This window comes from Gorilla gorilla, chromosome 4, assembly GCF_029281585.2.
Source record: "Gorilla gorilla gorilla isolate KB3781 chromosome 4, NHGRI_mGorGor1-v2.1_pri, whole genome shotgun sequence".
Classification (NCBI taxonomy): domain Eukaryota; kingdom Metazoa; phylum Chordata; class Mammalia; order Primates; family Hominidae; genus Gorilla; species Gorilla gorilla.
The window spans coordinates 48,367,343-48,391,613 of NC_073228.2; the positions used below are offsets into that span (position 1 = coordinate 48,367,343).

At 50.9% G+C, this 24,271-nt stretch overlaps 1 protein-coding gene across 6 annotated transcripts in view; it reads left to right on the plus strand.

Annotated features, from left to right (window-relative positions):
• MPP2 (MAGUK p55 scaffold protein 2) overlaps window positions 1-23,995 on the plus strand; it is a 42,015-nt gene extending 18,020 nt beyond the window's left edge. For 3 of the 6 annotated variants that reach the window (XM_031011179.3, XM_031011181.3, XM_055387995.2), the window contains 12 exons: window positions 1,015-1,133; window positions 15,197-15,268; window positions 15,997-16,149; window positions 16,300-16,449; window positions 16,841-17,068; window positions 17,764-17,895; window positions 18,004-18,109; window positions 18,195-18,263; window positions 18,501-18,662; window positions 19,369-19,571; window positions 19,950-20,078; window positions 21,374-23,995. In XM_031011179.3, coding sequence (XP_030867039.2) covers window positions 1,015-1,133; window positions 15,197-15,268; window positions 15,997-16,149; window positions 16,300-16,449; window positions 16,841-17,068; window positions 17,764-17,895; window positions 18,004-18,109; window positions 18,195-18,263; window positions 18,501-18,662; window positions 19,369-19,571; window positions 19,950-20,078; window positions 21,374-21,550 — 1,700 coding nt within the window. In that variant the 3' untranslated portion in view covers window positions 21,551-23,995. The remainder of the gene's footprint in view (window positions 1-1,014; window positions 1,134-15,196; window positions 15,269-15,996; window positions 16,150-16,299; window positions 16,450-16,840; window positions 17,069-17,763; window positions 17,896-18,003; window positions 18,110-18,194; window positions 18,264-18,500; window positions 18,663-19,368; window positions 19,572-19,949; window positions 20,079-21,373) is intronic. The other 3 variants (XM_055387999.2, XM_031011182.3, XM_055387998.2) reach the window with 2 other exon arrangements.
• The last annotated feature ends 276 nt before the right edge of the window (window positions 23,996-24,271 follow it).

Genomic DNA, 24,271 nt, shown 5'->3' on the forward strand with positions numbered 1-24,271 from the left:
GACTTGCTCCGAGTACTGTCTGTCTCATCCTTGAGCCTGCCAGGTACAGGTGGCTGAGCCCTGGGCTTCAGCCCATCTAGAGGTTGAGTGAGGAGCTTGTGGTTTTCTTTTCTTTTTTCTTTTTTTTTTTGAGACGGAGTCTTGCTCTGTCGCCCAGGCTGGAGTGCAATGGCAGGATCTCAGCTTACTGCAACCTCCGCCTCCTGGGTTCAAGCGATTTTCCTGCCTCAGCCTCCCAAGTAGCTGGGATTACAGGCGCCTGCCACTACGCCCAGCTAATTTTTTGTATTTTTAGTGGAGACAGGGTTTCCCTGTGTTGGCCAGGCTGGTCTTGAACTCTTGACCTCAGGCAATCCACCCGCTTCGGCCTCCCAAAGTGCTGGGATTACAGGCGTGAGCCACCGCGCCCGGCCAGAGACAGTCTTGCTCTGCCACCCAGGCTGGAGTGCAGTGGCGTGATCTCAGCTCACTGCAATCTCTGCCTCACAGGTTCAAGCAGTTCTCCTGCCTCAGCCTCCTGAGTAGCTAGAATTACAGACCTACACCACTATGCCTGGCTAATTTTGGTATTTTTAGTAGAGATGGGGTTTTGCCTTGTTGCCCAGGCTGGTCTTGAACTCCTGGCCTCAAGTGATCCACCCAACAGCTTGTGGTTTTCTGGTGCAGGGCAGGACCTGCAACCTGACATCTGCTTCCCTTTCTCCCTTCTCTCCACCTCAGAGTCTCTTCCAGCTGCCTGGAGCCTCCCACCTGCTCAGGCTGGCATTACCTAGGGTGGAGAGAACAGGCCAAGGAAACTGTCCCCTTCCTCCAGGATCCCTGTCCCAGGCATTGAAGGGCCTGGGGTGCCTGTGCTGGGCAGGGAGGGGAATGTTGCCGGGGAGGGGAATGTTGCCGGGGAGGGGCTGCCTTCTGTGGGACATGGGGGTGGGGAAGTGGCAAGTATTGTGGTGTGTTTTGGTCTTCTGTACCCAGCTGGTACCTATGTATCTCACTGCCCATACCTTCCCCCAGCCATGCAGCAAGTCCTGGACAATTTGGGATCCCTCCCCAATGCCACGGGGGCTGCAGACCTGGACCTGATCTTCCTTCGAGGCATTATGGAAAGTCCCATAGTAAGATCCCTGGCCAAGGTACAGTGCTCCAGGGAGGTGGGCAGAAGGGCACTGTGCTTGGGGAGGCACAGTAGGGGATGGGGTATTAGCTACAGAGGGCTCTGGGAATGGGACATGTGGCACAAGAGGCCCCCCTGAAGGGGATTGTAGAAGAAAATCATGCCCAGGTGATGACCTGAGTGGCTGCAGGTAGAGGGGGCTGCCCCCACACCTGTCTGGTGAGTGCGTGGGTGGATGTTTGGTGACTGCCAGCTTGTGGAGTGTGTGATTGGTGCGGGCTAGCATGCACATGTTGGAGAATCTCTAGAATTCATCTTGCCTGTCCTGCCTTTGGGCGTTTTGTGTGCATGTCTTTCTAAGGTCACCTGCCACGTATCAGGTTGGGGAGAGATTCACTAAAAGAGAAAATTACAGGACAATTTGGTAATGACAGTGATAGAGGTGGATACACTATGCATTTTGGGAGCATAAAGGACAGGTGTCTAACCCAGCCTGGGGTGGGTGAGGAGGGCTTCCTGGAGGAAGGACCACTTGAGCTGAGTGGAAGAATGAGGAAGAGGGGGAGGGCATTCTGGGCCACAGAAGAGCTTGAGCAGAAGCACAGAGGTAAGAGTCAGGAGTGTGCAGGGGATTGGAAGTGCTGGTGTGAGGCTGAGCCTCAAGTGTGAGACAATGCGAGCTGTGCAAAGGTTGGCAGGTCTGGAGGGCGCTGGGGGCTGTATGTGGGTGCTTGGGCATCCTTCTGTGAGTATCAGGGAGGCTTTGTGGTTTTTTTTGTTTTGTTTTGTTTTGAGAAGGAGTTTTGCTCTTGTTGCCCAGGCTGGAGTGCAATGGCGTGATCTTGGCTCACTGCAACCTCCACCTCCTGAGTTCAAGTGATTCTTCTGCCTCAGTCTCCTGAGTAGCTGGGATTACAGGCATGTGCCACCACGCCCAGCTAATTTTGTAGTTTTAGTAGAGATGGGGTTTCTCCATGTTGGTCAGGCTGGTCTCCAATTCCTGACCTCAGGTGATCTGCCTGCCTCAGCCTTCCAAAGTGCTGGGATTACAGGCATGAGCCACTGTGCCTGGCAGGCTTTACATTATTTAAGTAGGGATGTGATGGCCAAATGTGGGTGTTTTGGCAGCCATGTGGAGGACTGTTGGGGGGTTATATCTGAAGCTGGAGAGGTCAGTTAGTGGCTCTTTAGTGGATTCAGTATAAGATGCTGAGAACCTGAACTGGAGCTGTGGTCCCAGACCTTAGGGTAAACTGGTGGAACTTGGTGTTTGGCAGTAAGGGCTAGGGGACAGTAAGGCACCTGGGATCCTGCCCCAGGGAGTGTGGAAGGATGCCCCCTCTCCTGAGGCAGGGAGGTGGGGATGGTGCCCATGGCTGCGTTGGAGGCAAGGCTGGGAGCTGTGGGAAATCAGACCTAATTGCTCAGATTTCTTGGTGAAGGTGGAACAGTCCTCTCCTGGGAATTAGGGATCAGAGATGGAGCAGGAAGATTCAGAAGGGAAGGTTTGACTGGTCACTGAAAGGGAGAAGGAATTAAATGGATGGGGACCTCGACTGTCCATGTCAGGTGCCCGATTTCCCAGAGTGGAGGTGACTCCATCCAGAGAGGAAGAGAAAGGAGCGGGGGCTTTGGTCCAGGGCGTGTGCTGGCCTGGGGCTGTGGAAGTCGGATGCAGGGAATTGTGAAGGGAGCTGGTGAGAGAGGCTCAGAGAAAAGAGGCCCAGGCTGGAAAGAGGCAGAACAGGGAGAAAATGGAGGTGAAGGCTCGGTGGCTCTCTGAGGTCACAGAGTATTTGAGGGGTGATGGTGGGGATATAGATGGAGGAGAAAAAGACCAAGGTCAAAGGAAGGGAGGTAGGAGGTGAAAGTTTTCCAAGGAGGACAGTTCTAGGGATGCCATGATAATGTAGAGTGGGGCTGCAGTGGACAGGTAGGTCATCAGTGTTGAAGACACCCAGAAATGGAAGGCTCAGGAGTGGGATGGGCTTGTCCACACACCTATTGGCATGTAGGGCTATGGCAGGCGTCAGGGTGGGGAGAAGACTGAGGCAGTCCCCAGGGTTTTCAGTGCATGGTGGTGGAGGTGACCAGGAAGTCGGCAATGACAGCAAGGGTAGGGAGAAAGAAGGTACAGCCAGGTGGTGGGTTTTCTATAGAGTGGGGACTCTGTCACAGGCTGGCTATGGCTGGCCCTGGCATGGGATGTGGAGGACCACGTCCCACTGGAGTGGGGATTGCTGCTGCAGGGGACACCGTGTCCTTGGGTTGTAGCCTATTCACATTATCTGTGGAATGGTTGAAGACTTGGGAAGATTGTTAACAGCGAAAGATGAAAAGTTGCAGAGGTTTAATAGTGGGAAGTTCTGGGAAAGAGAAAACTGAGCAGGTTGGAGGAGATTGGAGAAAGGCAGGGTGCTTTTCATTCAGCAATCGAAGATCCTACTCATTTACTAAAGATAAAGACAAGAAGCTGGGAGTAGGGGCACGCACCTGTAGTCCCAGCTACTCTGGAGGCTGAGGTGAGAGCATTGCTTGAGGCCAGGAAGCTCAAGTGCAGTTCATGTAACATAGTGAGAGCTCGTCTTCAATAAGTAAGTAAATAAATAATAACAGTTATACACATTTCAAACATAGAGACTTCCATGAAGGCAGGAATGTTTGTCTTTTTGATTCACTGCAGTATCCCCAGAGCCTACAAAATGCCTGACACATAGTAGGTGCTCACTGAATATTTGTTGAATGAATAAATACAAAAGAGTATAAAAAAATAACAAACTCCTGAGTACCCATCTCCAAAATGTTAATAATGTTTGTTTTGACTCTTGCCATTTCTTCTTAAGAAATAAAAAGTATGAGGCACACGGCACGGTGTGGCTTACAGCTTTAGTCCCAGCACTTTGGGAGACCAAGGTGGGTGGATCATTTGAGCTCAGGATTTCAAGACCAGCCTGATCAACATGGTGAAATCCTGTCTCTATAAAAAAATAGAATTAGCCAAGCATGGTGGCATTCACCTGTAGTCCCAACTACTCAAGAGGCTGAGGCAGGAGAGTTGCTTGAGCTGGGTAGGTCGAGGCTGCAATGAGCCATGATCATGCCACTACAGTCCAGCCTGGGTGACCGAGTGAGACACTGTCTCAAAAAAAAAAATAAATAAATAAATAAAAAGTTTGACACAGTTAATGCCTCTCCCCTTCCTCATTTTCACTTCATTCCCTTCCCACAGGTAACCACTGCCTAGAGATTGATGTCATTTCATTGAATGTTGGCTTATCTTGCCTACATATGTGTTTAGCTGTAAACAATATACCTTTGTGGGATTTTTTTTGAGACAGGGTCTTATTCCATCTCCCAGGTTGGAGTACAGTGGAACAATTATAGCTCACTGCAGCCTGGAACTCCTGGGCTCAAATGATCCTCCTGCCTTAGCCTCCTGAGTAACTGGGGCTACAAATATGTACCACCATGCCTGGCTAATTTTTAAATTTTTTTGTAGGGGCAGGGTCTTGCTATGTTGTCCAGGCTAGTCTCAAACTTCTGGCCTCAAGTGATCCTCTCAGCCTCCCAAAGCACTGGGATTATAGGCATGAGCCACCATGACTGGCTCTACCTTTGTTATGTGTGCTTTTTTTTTTTTTTTTTTTTTTTTCCTCTGGAGTCTCACTCTGTTACCCAGGCTAGAGTGCAGTGGCGCAATCTCGGCTCACTGCAACCTCCACCTCCCAAGTTGAAGCGATTCTTCTGCCTCAGCCTCCCGAGTAGCTGGGACTACAGTAATGCACCACCGTGCCCGGCTAATTTGTGTGTGTATATATATATATATTTTTTGAGATGGAATCTCACTCTGTCACTGGGCTGGAGTGCAGTGGCACAATCTCAGCTCACTGCAACCTCCGCCTCCTGGGTTCAAGCGATTCTCCTGCCTTAGCCTACCAAGTAGCTAGGACTACAGGCATGCGCTACCATGCCCAGCTAATTTTTGTATTTTTAGTAGAGATGGGGTTTCACCATGTTGGCCAGGATGGTCTCGATCTCTTGACCTCGCAATCCGCCTGCCTTGGCCTCCCAAAGTGCTGGGATTATAGGTGTGAGCCGCCGTACCTGGCCATTTTTGTATTTTTTTTTTTTTTTTTTAGTAGAGACAGGGTTTCACCATATTGGCCAGGCTGGTCTCGAACTCCTGACCTCATGATTCGCCTGCCTCAGCCTCCCAAAGTGCTGGGATTACAGGCGTGAGCCACCATGCCTGGCCATTACGTGTGCTTTTAAATTTTATATAAATGAAATGATAGTGTAAGGTGCTTCTGTTTTTGAGATTTCTATTTCATACAAGTAGTACAGCTATCGACCTAAGTATAGATATAGATAGAGATAGGGAGATTCATTTGAACTGCGGTGTGGTGTTCTGATACAGCAGTCCCCAACCTTTTTGGCACCAGGGACCAGTTGTGTGGAAGACAATTTTTCCACGTATCAGGGTGACGGGGGTGGTTTTGGTATGCAACTGTTCCACTCAGATCATCAGGCATTTGTTAGACTTCTCATAAGGAGCACACAACCTAGATCCCTGGCACATGCAGTTCACGGTAGGGTTGGTGCCCCTATGAGAATCTAATGCCACCACTGATCTGACAGGAGGTGGAGCTCAGGCAGTAATGCTTGCTCACCTCCTGCTGTTCACCTACTTCCTAACAGGCCACGGATCAGTACTGGTCCATGGCTTGGGGGTTGGGGACCCCTGTTCTAATATATGAATAGAGCTGTTTGTTTATTGGTTCCCTTCCTGAGAGATGTGTATGTCACTGCTGATTTTGCTCTCTTAAAAACAGTGCTGCAGTGAACATCCTCATATCCATCTGCTTCTGCATGCATTTGAGGGTTTCTCTAGAATGGACACTTGGCAATGAAATTGATGAATATGTGCAGTTTTGAACCTCAACATCTGTAACTTTCCAAAATTGATTTCAGAGTTGGGTTTATGAGCCCACATCACCTCTGGGTACTTTAGCTATTGTCTCCACAGTGAGACAGTGAGACTCTGCTTTGTGATGGCAGAGTCTCAGAATGAGACAGCCCTCTTGCCAATACCCTTCAAAGCAGGGTCCCCCTTGATAGCATTCCTCTCTGGTCCAGTCCACTCGACAGTCCACTCGACAGCTCTCTAATGATGGGTTTGCTGGCTGGCTGGCTATGTCATTCACTCATTTGTCCATCCATCCATCCACCCATCCATCCATCCATCCATCAAATACCTATTTTGCACTCGCCACATACCAGGCACAGTGCTGGGGTTATGGCAGTGAACTGCCAGATAGTTTGTTTTCCTGATGAAGCCCAAGTCTGTCTTCCTTTCACTGGACACCACGATGCCCCAGTCCTGGGACCTCATAGTAAAGCCTAATTGAGAATGAACCAATGTGCTGTGTCACATTGTAAGTAAACTCCCTTCTCTAGAAACGTTTTTGGCGAGAAGCTGGTCAGGATTTTTTCCAAGAAATTCCTGGTATGGTTCCGGATTCGTAGAGCACAATAGAAGACAGTATGGACGTTTCTTCCCCTCTGAGACCCCCAGTACGAGGCTAATGGGCTAAGGCAATCCAGTAACTTCTTTCTCCCTGTGGTGGTGAAACAAACAGGAAGTGAATCTCCATAAAGGAGCCTACCTGAGCCCACTGGAAAAAAAAAAGCCATACATTTCTTCTGTCCTTGTATGGGTGAGCCTTTGCAATGTAAATTTGCCACTCCTCTCATCAAAGACAGTGTCTCTCAGAGCTCCCTGCATTGGACAATGGGACCTACTTCCTCCTCCTCACCAATTTTAATCATTATGTGTACACAGACAAATTTCTAACCTAATAGACAAAGCACTGTGATCAAAGATCCAGCTGCAAAAACTTGGTGAAGTGGCCCAGAAACCCACAGGAATGAAATCAGATTGGAGCCACATGTGGTAGCTGTTGGCCTCCCTCCCTTACGCTGTGGAGCTGGGCTTGACTCTGTCTGGGGATGTGGCAGACAGTGTAGGAGGGGCCAGGCTGGGTAGATCTGGGACCAGGGAGGGGCAGGGCCTGAGGATACAAACCCAGAGGGTTAAAGGCCCTAAAGGAAGTCAAGTCTGGCAGAGAGATCAGAAGTCCAGGCAGTTGGCTGCACACAGCAAGTGGCGGCCCTGGCAGGTGGCTGGCATCTGGGAGGGCTGACATGGATCCAGCAGCAGGTGTTCCAGCTGCAGACAAGGCCAAGGTGAGGAATCCAAGGCAGGGGACATTCAGAAATTCAGAAAAATTGTTACTAATGGGGACAGCTGAGAGGCATGTGAAGGCTGGTGTGAACTAATTCACATGAGATGAAGAAGAAAGAACACAGGGCTTGGAGTCAGAAGATTCCACTGACCGGCTTTGTGAGTTTGTTATATCTGTCAACCTCTCTGAACTTCAGTTATTTCTTATGGAGGAATTTTTAAAAAATTAATATTTCTTTATGTATTTATTTTAAAAGAAAGGTGAGGTCTCACCATGTTGCCCAGGCTGGTCTTGAACTCCTGAGCTCAAGTGATCCTCCCACCTTGGCTTCCTAAAGTGGTAGGATTACAGGTGTGAGCCACCACGCCCGGCCCAGTTATTTCTTTTGAGAAGTGGGGAGAATGATACCTATCCCTCGGAGTCGTGGTGGGGCTAGGTGGGGGTTATGGAAGTGGAAGTTTTTTTTTTTTTGAGACGGAGTCTTGCTTTGTTGCCCAGGCTGGAGTGCAATGGTGCAGTCTCGGATCACTGCAACCTCTGCCTCCCAGGTTCAAGCGATTCTCCTGCCTCAGCCTCCTGAGTAGCTGGGATTACAGGCCCACCATCCCTGGCTAATTTGTGTATTTTTAGTAGAGATGGGGTTTCACCATGTTGGCCAGGCTGGCCTTGAACTCCTGACCTCAGGTGATCCACCCACCTCGGCCCCCTCCCAAAGTGCAGGGATTACAGGCATGAGCCACCACGCCCGGCCAGAAGTGCTTTTTGAATCAGGAAGAGTTGTTATAATCTTAGCTTCAGACTGGAGTTCACAGGGAGGCCTCTTGTTCTGTGGGGAGGCTAGGGTGGAAGACCTGGGAAAGCAAGACAGGGCCCTAGAAGAATAAAGGTCTAGGGAGGTCACTAAGATAGGGGCTCTGACAAGGGGACATGACAAGCAGAGGGTGTAGTGGTGAGGCCAGTGTATCAGTTCACTTTTGCTGTGTAACCATCGTGCTGTGTCATGGCTTAAAACAACTGTGATTTAATTCCCCTGATTTTGTGGGTTGGTTGGGTGGTTCTTCTGGCCTGGGCTTGCTTAGCTGGGGCTGGGTGGTCCGGGATGGCCTCACTCACATATCTGGTGTCTTAGCTGGGAAAACTGCAATGTCTGGGATGGCCAGACCCCTTTCCATGTGGTCTCTCATCCTCTAGGAGGGTCTCTCATCCTCAGCCACCTTCACATGGTAGTCTCACAAGCAAGGAAGTACAAGCCTCCAGTCACAAGCACTTTCTAAGCCTCTGCTCACATTTGATAATGGCCCATTGGCTAAAGCAAGTCACATCTGTCAAACCCAGATTAAAGAGTTACTTTACTTTCTGACACACTACTCTCTGGGACATCTTTCAGCTTTTAATTTCACTATTTAATTATGAACCAGGGCTTCAAATAGGAATTCCCTGTCTTTTGCCATGATCGGGGGGTTGGAGTGGAGGGCAGAGGGAAAACTTTTCAGTGAAATTACTGTGTAGTGTTTGCATTTGCAGCCTGCTACAGCTCTGGATTGGGAGCAAACAGAACAGAGTGCAGGCTGGCGCCACTATAAACTAGCTGTGTCTCCCACCCAAGCTTCTGGTCTACCATGAGCTTGAGCCCCTGCTTTGCTGAGGATAATTTTCAGAGCAGAATGAAATGAATGGCTACCACAGAAATTCAAATCACTCTTCTAGTTCTGGGCCATATGTCACTTAACATGAAAAAGAAGAAGTCTTAGCAAAATAATAGTGAGTAAAAAAGTAGTAAGGGAAATAATTGTTCACTTAATGTTAAGTGAAAAAAAATCAGACCCCAGGGATGGATAAAATCATGATTCCCCCCTTTTTTTATGTCATAGAAAATACGGCCGGGTGCGGTGGCTCACGCCTGTAATCCTAGCACTTTGGGAGGCCGAGGTGGGTGGATCACCAGTTCAGGAGATCGAGACCATCCTGGCTAACATGGTGAAACCCCGTCTCTACTAAAATTACAAAAAATTAGCCAGGCGTGGTGGTGCATGCCTGTAGTCCCAGCTACTCGGGAGGCTGAGGCAGGAGAATGGCGTGAACCCGGGAGACGGAGGTTGCAGTGAGCTGAGATTGTGCCACTGCACTCCAGCCTGGGCAACAGAGTGAGACTCGGTCTCAAAAAAAAACGCATTTGGACAGACACGATTCCCTTTTTATTAACTATATTCATTTCAGAATTTCAGAAGTATGTAGAATACATACAGACATATTAAAACTCTTTAACTGGGAAGCCAGGGAATGACAAACACACTAAATCAAGATGGTGCTTTCAGCTGGGCATGGTGGCTCATGCCTGTAATCCCAGCACTTTGGGAGGCTGAGCCGGGCGGATCACCTGAGGTCTGGAGTTCAAGGCCAGCCTCACCAACATGGAGAAACCCCGTCTCTACTAAAAATACAAAATTAGCCGGGTGTGTTGGTGCATGCTGTAATCCCAGCTACTCGAGAGGCTGAGGCAGGAGAATCGCTTGAACCCGGGAGGTGTAGGTTGCAGTGAGCCGAGATTGTGCCATTGCACTCCAGGCTGGGCGATAGAGTGAGACTCTGTCTCAAAAAAAAAAAAAAAAAAAAAAAAGTTGATTTCTGCAAGTGGGAAGGGTGAGTGGGGCATGTGGTTAGATGTAGGATATTGACAAGAGCTTTGTTTTTTAGTTTGGGTGGTGGGTTCTCTTAGATCCTTGTTATATCATTTAAAAAATCTAATTTAGGCCAGGTGTGGTGGCTCACGCCTGTAATTCCAGCACTTTGGGAGGCCAAGGCAGGCAGATCACCTGAGCTCAGGAATTTGTGACTAGCCTGGGCCACATGGTGAAACCTCATCTCAACTAAAATATAAAAAATTAGCCAGGGGTGGTGGCGCGTGCCTGTAGTCCCAGCTACTCAGGAGGTTGAAGCACAAGAATTGCTTGAGCCCAGGAAGTGGAGGTTGCAGTGAGCCAAGACTGTGCCACTGCACTCCAATTTGGGCTACAGAGTGAGACTCCATCTAAAAAAAAAAAAAATTATTTGTTTAGTTCAGCCTACTGAGTTGTTGGTTTTGTATTTGAATGATTAAATGTTTAAAGTTTCCTCTGGGCTATGAGGTTGAGCTTGGAGAGTTGTGCTTTCATATCTGTGGGTATAAAACGTCCAGGGGTGGCCACAGGAGGAGGAATGGATTAGCCCATGGTGGGAATGTCATTAAGTCAAAGATAGGAGGTAAGCAGCTTAGGAGGCACCCTGGCTTCCCCCTTGATCACACACGTCTCCTCGGAAAACTTGTCCTCCATCCATGGACCAGATAGTGCTAAAGTCAAAATGAGTGACCTCTATAATGCTCACATCAGGAAACCTGTGCCAGAGCTGGGTCCTGTTAACCCAAAAGAGCCATGCAAGGGTTGCCGTGGTGAGATTGTTGCTGCCTGAGTGCCATTGTTTATTCTTGACACTCAGTTATTTGGGCTTTGATTCCAACATTGTCCTAGGCACAGGGTAATAGAGCCAGAGCTGGGATGCCTCCCTCACTCTGGGGCTCCATAGGCTGGGCCGAGCTAAATGACTGAAAGTCACATAGGGCTCTGTGGAAGACCAGCCCTCTGGGGCTTGTTCCTTTCCCCAAATGCTACTCCTTTGCCCCATCAGTTGTCTGTTTCCCCAGTAGGTTGTGGATGTCAGTCTAAAATGCTGCCCACCCGGCAGAGGATGGTATGGGAGGCTGTGGGGCCATGTGGGGTGCTGTTCCCTGGCCTGTTTGGGAAAAGAGAAGGCAGAAAGCATCTAACCTTTATTGAGCACCTGCTGTCTGCCAGGCACTGTGTCCATCTCACCAAATCCTCACAGCAGTCTTATGAAGTATTAATCAAATCTCACCATCTCATGGCTAAACAAATTTTCTATTATGAAAAAATTTAAGAATATATCCTGAACCTCCATCACCTAGCACCCCACTTCAACATTCAACAAGTCATGCATAATCTTGTTTCATCCACACCTTTACCAGCTTCCCTCTCTCCTCCATTGTTTTGGAGTACATCTCAGCCATAATAGATTGTATCTGCAAGTGTTTCATTGTGTATATAAACTCCTGGGCTCAACTGAAAAGGATTCTTTAAAGCTACACTACTATTCTCACACCTAAAAAAAATCAAACAGTTTTCTTTTGAATTTTTTTAATTAAAAAAATTTTTAAAAATAGAGATGGGGTCTTGCTGTCTTGAACTCCTGGGCTCAAGTGATCCTCCTGCCTTGGCCTCCCAAAGTGCTGGGATTACAGGTGTGAGCCATTGTGCCCTGCCATGAATTTTTAATAAATGGTATTGGAACATCTGGATAGTCATTTTGAAAGATATCAAAGTGTATTTATTCCTCACATCATATATCAGAATAAACTCCAAGCGGATCAGAGATCTCTATGTGAAAATATAAATCATACACGTCCTAGAAGAAAACAAGGCTCTGTATATGGGAAGAGCCCTCCCTTAAAAAAAAAACAAAAAAACAAAAAACTATGCCTCAAAATTCAGATGCATGAAAGATTATTAAATTCACCCACATTAAAAAATTTGTTTTTTGAGCCAGGATCTTGCTCTGTCACTCAGGCTGGAGTGCAGTAGTGCAAACAGTGCTCACTGCAGCCTCAATCTCCTGGGTTCAAGCGATCCTTCCACCTCAGCCTCCCAAGTAAGAGTAGCAGGAACATCAGATGCATGCCACCATGCATTAAAATGAGGATTAAAAATGCTCAGGTGAATTTTTAAAATATTTTGTAGCAACAGGGGCTTCCCATCTTACCCAGGCTGGTCTTGAACTCCTGGGCTCAAGCAGTCCTCCCTCCTTCACCTCCCAAAGTGTTGGGATTGCAGGTGTGAACCACTGCACCTGACCTAAATTTTTTTTTTTTTTTTTTTGCATGCAAAAACACCACAAGCAGAGTCAAAAGACAAGTGGCAAACTGGGGGAAATCATTTGCAAGAAATATCACAAAGGGCTAATTTTCCCAATAGAGAGAAAACATTTTTTAAAATAGGGAAAAGAATAAAAACCAAGACCTGACAGAAAAATTGGGAAAGACATGAGTAGACAGTTCACAGAAAAAGATATACAGATGGTCCTGAATCATATGGAGAGATGTTTGACTTTACTCATAATAAGCAAAATGCAAAGTAAGCCCCACTGAGAGATCATTTCTCCTCCATGTGATTGGCAGACATGCAAATGTTTGATCAACACTCTGGTGGTGAGCTTCAAGAAAATCCCTCATACAGTGCTAGCAGGAGAGCAAACTGGCCAAAGTCCCATGGAGGGGAATTTGTCAATATCTAAGAAAATTACGTATGTATTTGCTGCTTGACCCTGCAAGACTTCTAGGAATTTACATGGAAGATCTTCTCCGCAGATATAGAATACTATGCCAGAGTCATTTACTGCAACATTATTTGCAATAGCAAAGTATTAGAAACAACCTAAATACCCATGGAGACTGGTTGTATAAATTACAGGAATCCAGTCATGCAATGGAGTCAAATGCAGTAATTAAAATAATAAGATGGGCATGGTGGTTCATGCCTGTAATCCCAACCTGGGAGGCAGAGGTTGCAGTGAGCCGAGATTGCGCCACTGCACTCCATCCTGCGTGACAGAGCAAGACTCCGTCTCAAACAAACTAACAATAATAATTAATAAAGGAAGATCTCCATGCAGTTTCATGGAGTGATTTCTATGACATATTTTTAAATAAAAAGCCAGAAAACCAAACCAGTTAAATAAAAGCCCTAGGGTATCAAAGGGTATATACAGTGTTCTATGTTTTATGTAAGAAAGGGCAATATATTTATTTAATTTTTTTTTTTTGGAAACAGAATCTTGCTCTGTTGCCCAGGCTGGAGTGCAGTGGCGTGATCTCAGCTCCTTGCAACCTCTGCCTCCCGGGTCCACGTGATTCTCATGACTCAGCCTCCTGAGTAGCTGGGATTACAGGCGTGTGCCACCATGCCCAACTAATTTTGTATTTTTGGTAGAGATGGTGTTTCACCATGTTGGTCAGGCTCGTCTCGAACTCCTGACCTCAGGTGATCCTCCTGCCTTGGCTTCCCAAAGTGCGGGATTACAGGCATGAGCCACCGCACCTGGCCTTTAGTGGTGATTTCTGAGATTTTGATGCACCAATCACCCAAGCAGTATACACTGTACCCAGTGTGTAGTCTTTTATCCCTTACGCCCCTACTACCCTTCCCGGCTGATTTTTACTAATAGATTTGTGATAGGTAGTAGCAGTTGTATAGCAATTTTGAAACTGCTTTGAATATTGAAGGACAGAACAAATAAGTAAATATACTGATGTTATTGGGAAATAAGTTCTCACTGAAGGAGAAGGGAGACACAAATATGGAATGGGGGAAGATGAGAAAAATCCTTTAATTTTATTTGGAGCCATTAGTATCTACTAATGACTGCCAAAGAAATGATGCCCAGAAACAATGGGTATTGAGTGTCCACATCTTGGTTTCTAAATACTATCTCCTACTAAAAGGAATCAGGGTTCCTTGGAGAAATTGCTGATTCCAGACCTGGGGTAGGGAATGCATCAGATGAGCCTGTGCCAGAAGGGAAGAAGATGCTCAAGGACTGATGGGAACATGTCAACAGGACAGAGGTGTGAATGGGGCTCCCACTGGACAAATTTGGGATAAACTGGGTCAACGAAGATAGTGATCGTAATGGATTAGAACACATGGAATAAAAAAAATTCATAGTGATATCATGAGAGAGAGAAGGAGAGAAAGAGGAGTAAGGTGGTAGGGAGAAAAGAAGAGCTCATTCTTTTTTTTTTTTTTTTTTTTTTTCTTTTTTGAGCTGGAGTTTTGCTCTTGTTGCCCAGGCTGGAGTGCAATGGCACGATCTCGGCTCATTGCAACCTCCACCTCCCAGGTTCAAGCGGTTCTCCTGCCTCAGCCTCCTGAGTAGCTGGGATTACAGGCGCCCACCACTACGCCAGGCTAATTTTTTATATCTGTAGTAGAAACGAGGTTTCACCATGTTGGCCAGGCTGTTTTGCAAACTCCTGACCTCAGGTAATCCACCTGCCTTGGCCTCCCAAAGTGCAGGGATTACAGGCGTGAGCCACTGTGCCTGGCTGAAAAGCTCATTCTTATAGTAGAATGCCAATAAATGTAGAAGGAATGATGGGAATTAGGTAATCACTATTTTGCAACCTCCAGTATAATAACTCATTTAGGCAAGGGTCATAAATTGACACTAAATCCATTGGTGAAGGATTTTTGGGGAACAGCATAGTCACAGTCTCAAAGTATGGGAAAGACACAAAGACACAAGATCACCTACGTAGACCTCTTGTCAATAGGATTAACGTAAGTCTAATCATGAGGAAACAATCAACTAAATCTAGTGGTAGAGCATCCTAAAAACTACTGGCCTGGAGTCTAAAAATGTCTAGGCTGGGTGCAGTGGCTCATGCCTGTAATCTCAGGCTTTGGGAGCCTGAAGCGGGAGGATCGCTTGAAGCCAAGAGTTTGAGACTAGCCTAGGCAACGTAGTGAGACCCTGTCCCTACAAAACAAAAACAGAAACAAAAAAAAATAAAACAACAAATGTTCTGAAAGTCTAAAAGTTATTGGGATCTGTTCTAGATTAGAGGAGAATAAAAAGATGTGTCAACCAAATACAACATATGATCATCAATTAGATCCTGAATCAGAAAAAATAAAATTATAAAGGATACTTTTGGGACAAGAGTGAACATTTGAATGTGGACTGTCTTACATAATGTATTAATGAATCGATGTTAAATTTCTTGCAGGTGATAATGGTATTGTGGTTTATGCAGCAGAATGTCTTTGTTCCTATGAAATACATGCTGAAATACTTTGGGGTAAAGTGGCTTGTGTTGTCTGCAATGATCTTTCAAAGATTCAGAGGGGAAAAATGGTCTTCATATATATTCTTGAAATGGAATTCCTTTCATCCTGACCCATCTAACCTAACACTCCCCACTGGGCTGGTCACTGGCGAAGGATTCCTTTTCCGTTTTCAGCGCTCCTTGGTATGGAGCCCGGAGCCAGCAGAGCAACAAATAGGTGCAGGGCCTGCTCCTGGCACCGTGTTCTGATTTCCTGTCCCCTCATTCGCTGGGAACACTGAGTTGAGGGCCTGGAGACGCAAGTTCAAGTCCCATTGACCCTGGGAAAGTTATTCTACCTCCCTAATTTCCTCATCCTGGGCTTCAGGGTCTTCAAGGCCCCACCCAACCATGATGTCTGGTGGAAGAAGCCATCTTTGAATGCCAATGCATATAGGGTCCTGGGAGCTGGGGACAATTTGGTAACTTCTAATGACCCTCTGTGGCAAGGGGATGGAAAGGAAGGTTTGTCCTTTGGTTTCTTCCTTCCCTAAACTAGGTCCTAGTAATTTTGGGGAAGAAAGGAGACAGCAAGGAATGCATGTGCACGTGTGGGTATGATTGTCAGTGAGTGAGGAGCTGAAGCTGGGGGCTGGAGGGTGGGATGGGGAAAATGCCTGGGGGCTGAGGGAGGACCCTGCTTGGTGTCCCAGGGCTCCTGGGGAAGCTCCTAGCCCCACCTGTTCTGCTTCCACCCCCAGGCCCATGAGAGGTTGGAGGAGACGAAGCTGGAGGCCGTGAGAGACAACAACCTGGAGCTGGTGCAGGAGATCCTGCGGGACCTGGCGCAGCTGGCTGAGCAGAGCAGCACAGCCGCCGAGCTGGCCCACATCCTCCAGGAGCCCCACTTCCAGGTTCCTGGCTGCTAGGGCTGGGGTGAGGGAGCAGGAGGTGGGTGGACCGGGGCATGCTGCTGTTGGATGGGCCAGCAGGAAGTTGGATCTGGGATGGGAAGAGACCCGGGACACTGCCCCATTGTCCCTTCTCTTCCCACCACCCCCCAGTCCCTCCTGGAGACGCACGACTCTGTGGCCTCAAAGACCTATGAGACACCACCCCCCAGCCCTGGCCTGGACCCTACATTCAGCAACCAGCCTGTACCTCCCGACGCTGTGCGCATGGTGGGCATCCGCAAGACAGCCGGAGAACATCTGGTGAGGACTGGGCAGGGCCAGAGGTGGTGCTGGTGAGGGTGGGGGAATTGAGAATAACCAATGAGCGGACAAAAAAGGCCAAGCATGGTCTGAAGATGAAGATGGGGCCAGCTTTGTGCAGGGAAGGATCGATGCAGCAAAGGGTCGGGGGAAGACCCAGGAGACCATAGACACTGCACACACACCTGTGTCCGCACCTCTCCAGTCTGCCCACCTCTCCCCCCATTAGTACCTGCTGTAAGTGAAGAATTTAGGCAGAAGGATGGAGGAGGACTTTGTGAGGGCGGGGGTGGGTGGGTAGGGACAGGAATGGAGGAGCTATTAGGAGACTATTTGAAGATTCTGACTTGGAGCAATTGGGGCCTCATCTTACACTCCCTCTGACCTCCAGGGTGTAACGTTCCGCGTGGAGGGCGGCGAGCTGGTGATCGCGCGCATTCTGCATGGGGGCATGGTGGCTCAGCAAGGCCTGCTGCATGTGGGTGACATCATCAAGGAGGTGAACGGGCAGCCAGTGGGCAGTGACCCCCGCGCACTGCAGGAGCTCCTGCGCAATGCCAGTGGCAGTGTCATCCTCAAGATCCTGCCCAGCTACCAGGAGCCCCATCTGCCCCGCCAGGTGGGCCCCTCACCCAGCACAAGGCCCAAGGGATGGCTGAGCCTCCTGGCTGTCAGGGTTGCAGGTCTCACGGAGGCTCTCCTCTCCTACTGGTTTCCTCCAGGGAAGATGGGGGTGGGACCTGCAGCCCAGGGGCAGCTGACCGCAGCCGCGGACAGGCCTCTGCCTCTGCTGCACCTGCACATGCTCCCACATTGGCTGGCATTATGCACGCAGCCACAGCCTGGGGTACAAGTGTATGAGAGAGCGCCTGAGTTGTGGTCAGCGTTCTTCACGTTTGTGCGCGTGCGCAGGGTGGGGTTGTCATATGTCCTGGACAGCTGTCTCCTGGTTGGTCAATTCTGGGGGTGTGGCTGCTCTGTCTACCTATCCTATTGGGTCTCTCGCCCTGCACCAGAGCCCTTCTCCAAGGGGAGAGGGTGAGTGGAGGGAGGGATCCAGGATTAGGTGCAAGGGTCCTGTCCCCTACTTGGTGGTCCCACATCCTTGGTCCTGAGATCTGAATCCTGTAGTACTAGATGCAAAGGGAGGTTGGCACCAGGGAGGAGCATGAGCAGGCCTGGAGGCATCACTCCTGCAGGGGGACAGTTCCATTGCCCCTTATGTCTTTGTGAAAAGAGGGGGCATGGGGTAGACCTCCACCTGCAGCCTTCTGCTGACCCTTCCCCCGACCCTTTGCTGATTCCTGGGCCCAGGTATTTGTGAAATGTCACTTTGACTATGACCCGGCCCGAGACAGCCTCATCCCCTGCAAGGAAGCAGGCCTGCGCTTCAACGCCGGGGACTTGCTCCAGATCGTAAACCAGGATGATGCCAACTGGTGGCAGGTGAGCTGCGGGCACCCCCGCATCTCTCCAGGTATGGTGCATGGGAGGGCGAGGGCACAGGGAGGGGTCCTCTTGCTCAGGCAGATCTTGGTCTCATGTCCGTTTCAGGCATGCCATGTCGAAGGGGGCAGTGCTGGGCTCATTCCCAGCCAGCTGCTGGAGGAGAAGCGGAAAGCATTTGTCAAGAGGGACCTGGAGCTGACACCAAACTCAGGTAGGAGGTCCCCCCTACCCCACACCTCCAATCTGGGATCTGACAGGGCCCTGTCTGCCTCACTCACCCATCTCCCTATGGCCAGGGACCCTATGCGGCAGCCTTTCAGGAAAGAAAAAGAAGCGAATGATGTATTTGACCACCAAGAATGCAGGTGGGTATCAGAGTGCCCCCTCCCTTGCCCTCCTCTAACATGGCATGCCTTTCCCTGTCCCCACCCATCACCTGTGAAGATGCGTGACTGGCTCAGATGCTGCCAGCCGTGTCCCTAGGCCCTGCCCGACTCCCCCCTGCTCCCCTGTTCCAAGCCCTCTTGCCCTCAGCCTCCCTGAGAGCTCCGCCCCTCCCTCACCGTGCAGCCTGGTGAGCAGCGCCATCTCCCTGTGTCCAGAGTTTGACCGTCATGAGCTGCTCATTTATGAGGAGGTGGCCCGCATGCCCCCGTTCCGCCGGAAAACCCTGGTACTGATTGGGGCTCAGGGCGTGGGACGGCGCAGCCTGAAGAACAAGCTCATCATGTGGGATCCAGATCGCTATGGCACCACGGTGCCCTGTGAGTGGGAGCTGGGCCCTGCTGAGTTGGGGACAAGGAGCAGGGCTCCCCTGGGGCCAGGGCTGGGCCCACCGAATGGGCATCTTCATGGGCACCAGGCCAGGTGGTACCTTTGGGTACACGGGTTGGGGTGCACGCCCTCTGTGGGTGGTTAGGGGAACTTCAGGCTCAGGAAGGGTGAGGGAGGTGTCCAGCCAACAGGTGGCCTAGTGGGCTGGGCTGGCGTCCACTTTCCTTCTCTTGTTTCACTTGCTAAAAGCCATGAAGAAAGTGAGTGCCCAGCTGTGCACCCGGGTGAAACAGGCTACGAGCTGCGCGTGTGTAGCCTTGTGGAAGACAGGGCTTCTTAGAGGCAGAACCAGCGGGGGTGGTGGAAGCTCCTGGCTGCCAGAGGCAGGATTAAGAGCACTGCCCTGGTCTGCTTGGCTCTTGCTGTGTGGCTTTGGGCTGTACATTGCCCTTTCTGGACCTCAGCCTCTCTTCTGTGGGCTCTGGGCTGTACCATGATTACCAGCTCATGTCTCTGTGTGTGCCAGTGGGGAGAGTGGGGGGCAGGTGTGTGCAAAGGCAGCAGTGCTGGCAAGATGGGGAGCAGACTGCACTTCCAAGGCTGGGAAACGGGGGCCTGGGTAGGGGTGCATATATGTGTCTGAGGCACTGTGACCTGCCCGTGCCCATTCGGTCCAACCTACCCCCATCCCCCTAGACACCTCCCGGCGGCCGAAAGACTCAGAGCGGGAAGGTCAGGGTTACAGCTTTGTGTCCCGTGGGGAGATGGAGGCTGACATCCGTGCTGGGCGCTACCTGGAGCATGGCGAATACGAGGGCAACCTGTATGGCACACGTATTGACTCCATCCGGGGCGTGGTCGCTGCTGGGAAGGTGTGCGTGCTGGATGTCAACCCCCAGGTACCGCCACTCTGCTCCTTCCCAGCCTGCCCAATGTCCTCTCTGCTGCCTCATTGCTCCCCCATATAGTTCCAGACACCTGTCACCTGAACACGCCCATGTACCCCCTTTGCCCTCAACTACTGCTAGAAACCCAGCCCACCTGGAACCTTTCTCAGCCTTCCAGAGTCCCCACTCCTCCTCTAGTCTCCTCCAGTCACCCCAGCCACCTGCCAGCTGTTTGTCATTTGTCCCAGGACTCATGTCCCAGACCCCCGGGCACCCTTTTCTCATCCACTCCCAAGTGCCCACCCCAACCCCAGTCACCCTCACAGCCTTTCTCTGGTTCCTAGGACAGACATGGGGATATACTCCCTACCCTGCCTTCTCCTTCTGCAGGCGGTGAAGGTGCTACGAACGGCCGAGTTTGTCCCTTACGTGGTGTTCATCGAGGCCCCAGACTTCGAGACCCTGCAGGCCATGAACAGGGCTGCGCTGGAGAGTGGAGTATCCACCAAGCAGCTCACGGTGAGGGCTCTGAGGTGTGGGGGAGGGGTCTGATAGCTGCCTAGGGTGGTGGGGGACAGGCCTGAGCTGACAGAGAGAAGGAGGTGGTGTTGGGGAGGGACAGGGGCCTGCTCCAGTTATCAGTGAGGCAGGACGTGGTCCCCCCTGCATAGATGTGGAAGGGGAGGTCTGAGAGAGGAAGTCCAAAGTCTCAGAGTGAGCCAGGCACACACCTAGCCTGGGATACATGTGCTTCTGACTCCAGGCCCCCGGCTCAGCCCACTCTGCAGAGACAGAGTGCTGGCCAGAGAGAGTTCCCGAGGGCAACTGGGAGAGGTGGGCAGGAGGTGGGCCAGGTGAGCTTGGGTTGCTTACAGCTGGGGGAAAGCTGAAGGGTAGGAGAAAGCCAGAGGCGGGAAGGCTGGCTGGAGGGCTGAGTCAGCGTCAGGGAGCAGGCAGCGCCTGGAGGAGAGGCTTCAAGGCCTCATTGCAGAACTCCAGCCCCATCCTCGTTCCTATGTCTTGCTGCGCCTTCCCAGGAGGTGGAGGGTTTGCGGCGCTCTGAGCGCAGGGGTCCCTCTGCTGGCCATGCCTGGTGCTGCAGCATTCAGGCCCCAGGTCAGAGCGTGCCTGGGGCCCAGGAGAGGCTGTCTAGGCTGGCACCCTTCTGCCAATGACCCCCTTAAGGAGCTCTGGACCTTTGCCTGATCCCCATTCTGGGCACCTCCTCCTTGGCAACAGGTCTGGCCAACTGGAGCTGTTGGGATGCGGCTAGCTTCAGCTTATTTAAGTCAGTTGTCAAGTACCCTTCCCCACCCCTGCCCATCCAGCTTCCACTGGGTCGAGGGTGGGGTTGCCCTGGGTACTTGTGGATTGCCCTGGTACCAGCCTGTCTAGCTGCATAGGTAAGGCAGCCTAGTCAGACTTGAGGGAGCACTGGCTTGAGAGTCAGGCAGACCCTGTTTAGCCACTGACTGGCTGTGTGACCTTTTTATGCCTTCATTTTCTCTGTTATAAATGGGAAAGAATTAATCCTATCTTGCAGAGCTGTAGTGAAGATTATGTGGCATGCAAAGCATTTAGGGGTGTGATTGGCAGTTATTAAAGCTTATTTCCTCCCTTTCACTCACCATCTGTTTGTGGTTGATGGTGAGCCACTTTGAGGCACGCAGAGAGGGGCCCCTGCCTCCCTAGCCAGGGAGTCCACACCAGGGTTGGGCTTTGGGGACGGGGAGTGGGGGCAGCTGTAGCTCCTTCTGACAGTGGGGGTGAGTTGTGGGCACTGACTGTAGGGTGGTCCCCTTGTGCCTGGGCAGGAGGCGGACCTGAGACGGACAGTGGAGGAGAGCAGCCGCATCCAGCGGGGCTACGGGCACTACTTTGACCTCTGCCTGGTCAATAGCAACCTGGAGAGGACCTTCCGCGAGCTCCAGACAGCCATGGAGAAGCTACGGACAGAGCCCCAGTGGGTGCCTGTCAGCTGGGTGTACTGAGCCTGTTCACCTGGTCCTTGGCTCACTCTGTGTTGAAACCCAGAACCTGAATCCATCCCCCTCCTGACCTGTGACCCCCTGCCACAATCCTTAGCCCCCGTATCTGGCTGTCCTTGGGTAACAGCTCCCAGCAGGCCCTAAGTCTGGCTTCAGCACAGAGGCGTGCACTGCCAGGGAGGTGGGCATTCATGGGGTACCTTGTGCCCAGGTGCTGCCCACTCCCGATGCCCATTGGTCACCAGATATCTCTGAGGGCCAAGCTATGCCCAGGAATGTGTCAGAGTCACCTCCATAATGGTCAGTACAGAGAAGATAAAAGCTGCTTTGGGACCACATGGTCAGTAGGCACACTGCCCCCTGCCACCCCTCCCCAGTCACCAGTTCTCTGGACTGGCCACACCCACCCCATTCCTGGACTCCTCCCACCTCTCACCCTTGTGTTGGAGGAACAGGCCTTGGGCTGTTTCCGTGTGACCAGGGGAATGTGTGGCCCGCTGGCAGCCAGGCAGGCCCGGGTGGTGGTGCCAGGCTGGTGCCATCTTGAAGGCTGGGGGAGTCAGAGTGAGAGCCAGTGGCCACAGCTGCAGAGCACTGCAGCTCCCAGCTCCTTTGGAAAGGGACAGGGTCGCAGGGCAGATGCTGCTCGGTCCTTCCCTCATCCACAGCTTCTCACTGCCGAAGTTTCTCCAGATTTCTCCAATGTGTCCTGACAGGTCAGCCCTGCTCCCCACAGGGCCAGGCTGGCAGGGGCCAGTGGGCTCAGCCCAGATAGGGGCAGGATGGAGGGCTGAGCCCTGTGACAACCTGCTGCTACCAACTGAAGAGCCCCAAGCTCTCCATGGCCCACAGCAGGCACAGGTCTGAGCTCTATGTCCTTGACCTTGGTCCATTTGGTTTTCTGTCTAGCCAGGTCCAGGTAGCCCACTTGCATCAGGGCTGCCAGGTTGGAGGGGCTAAGGAGGAGTGCAGAGGGGACCTTGGGAGCCTGGGCTTGAAGGACAGTTGCCCTCCAGGAGGTTCCTCACACACAACTCCAGAGGCGCCATTTACACTGTAGTCTGTATAGCCTGTGGTTCCACGTGCATGCTCGGCACCTGTCTGTGCCTCTGGCACCAGGGTGTGTGTATGTGTGTGTGTGTGTGTGTGTGTCAGGTTTAGTTTGGGGAGGAAGCAAAGGGTTGTTTTGTTTTGGAGGTCACTCTTTGGGGCCCCTTTCTGGGGGTTCCCCATCAGCCCTCATTTCTTATAATACCCTGATCCCAGACTCCAAAGCCCTGGTCCTTTCCTGATGTCTCCTCCCTTGTCTTATTGTCCCCCTACCCTAAATGCCCCCCTGCCATAACTTGGGGAGGGCAGTTTTGTAAAATAGGAGCCTCCCTTTAAGAAAGAATGCTGTTCTAGATGTACTTGGGCATCTCATCCTTCATTATTCTCTGCATTCCTTCCGGGGTGAGCCTGTCCTCAGAGGGGACAACCTGTGACACCCTGAGTCCAAACCCCTGTGCCTCCCAGTTCTTCCAAGTGTCTAACTAGTCTTCGCTGCAGCGTCAGCCAAAGCTGGCCCCTGAACCACTGTGTGCTCATTTCCTAGGGAAGGGGAAGGAGAATAAACAGAATATTTATTACAAATGTTAGAATATATTTCTTATACTAGGAATCTCATTTGCATTTGCATAGACTATACACATGGGGTGGAAAGGCCAGGCCTGCCCCCATCTCGTTGGTGTGGCTCTGCGTATACTACACACTCATTCTCCTGCTCCTCTTTTCCCTTAGTCAGTGTCGTTTCATCCTGATTCAGCTCTGCCTTGCATCACCCTCAGCCTAAGGGAGTGGGAAGGAAATGGGGTGTTTTCTTGCTGACCTGAGGCTATAGGGTCACTTGCCATTTCCTACCTTCTCTGGGGGATTTGAGGGTAGAGGCAGGGGAAGATCTGTTGTTGCAGCTGCCTCTGCCCCCTTGATCCAAATGACCATCATCTCTGATGGAGATGGGTTGGGTGCCTGGTCTTCATGGCACCTTCACTGCTAGGGATGCCCAAGGGGCAGGCCTGGGGCCCTTCCCTCCTGTCTCTTCTTGGTCTTTCCTCTCTGAGCAGCTTCCTACCTCCCCTGCCTGAGCCCCACTCCACAGCCCTCCCAGGTACCTATCAGGTGGGAGCAGAGGCTGTCAGTCCTTGGCTCACCTGGAACAGGGCTGGGGCTGGGTTGGAACAGGTGTGTGTGCCCACCACATTAGCTCTATGACTCTGTTCTCCCTCCCTGCCATTGTGGACTCTTGTATTTGAGGGACCTCAAGAGAGTGAGGACCCTACCATCCACTGTCCATATTCAGTCCCAGCCCCAGTGCGCTTCATCTGTCCCCTCCCTCAGCCATCCAATTCTTGAGTTTTCCCACTGATTGGTTTTCTTTCTTTTTCCTTGGATTAAATGTGAAAGCAAAGACTTCTGGCTCTGCTTGTCTTTGGTTGGGGTTGGATGGATGGCTTTGGGAGAGAGTGAGAGCTGGGGAGCACGGCACAGATGACTACTAGAATGGAAGTCAGAGCAACATGTCTTGTTTTCTGCGATGTCTTCCTTTCCTCTGTCTTGCCCCTGCACACTCCCCCATCCCCAGAAGATGCTCCTTCTAAGTGCTTGTACACAAGGACATGAACAGACATTTCTCAAAAGAAGACATACAAGTGACAATGTATGAAAAAGTGCTTTACGTCACTAATC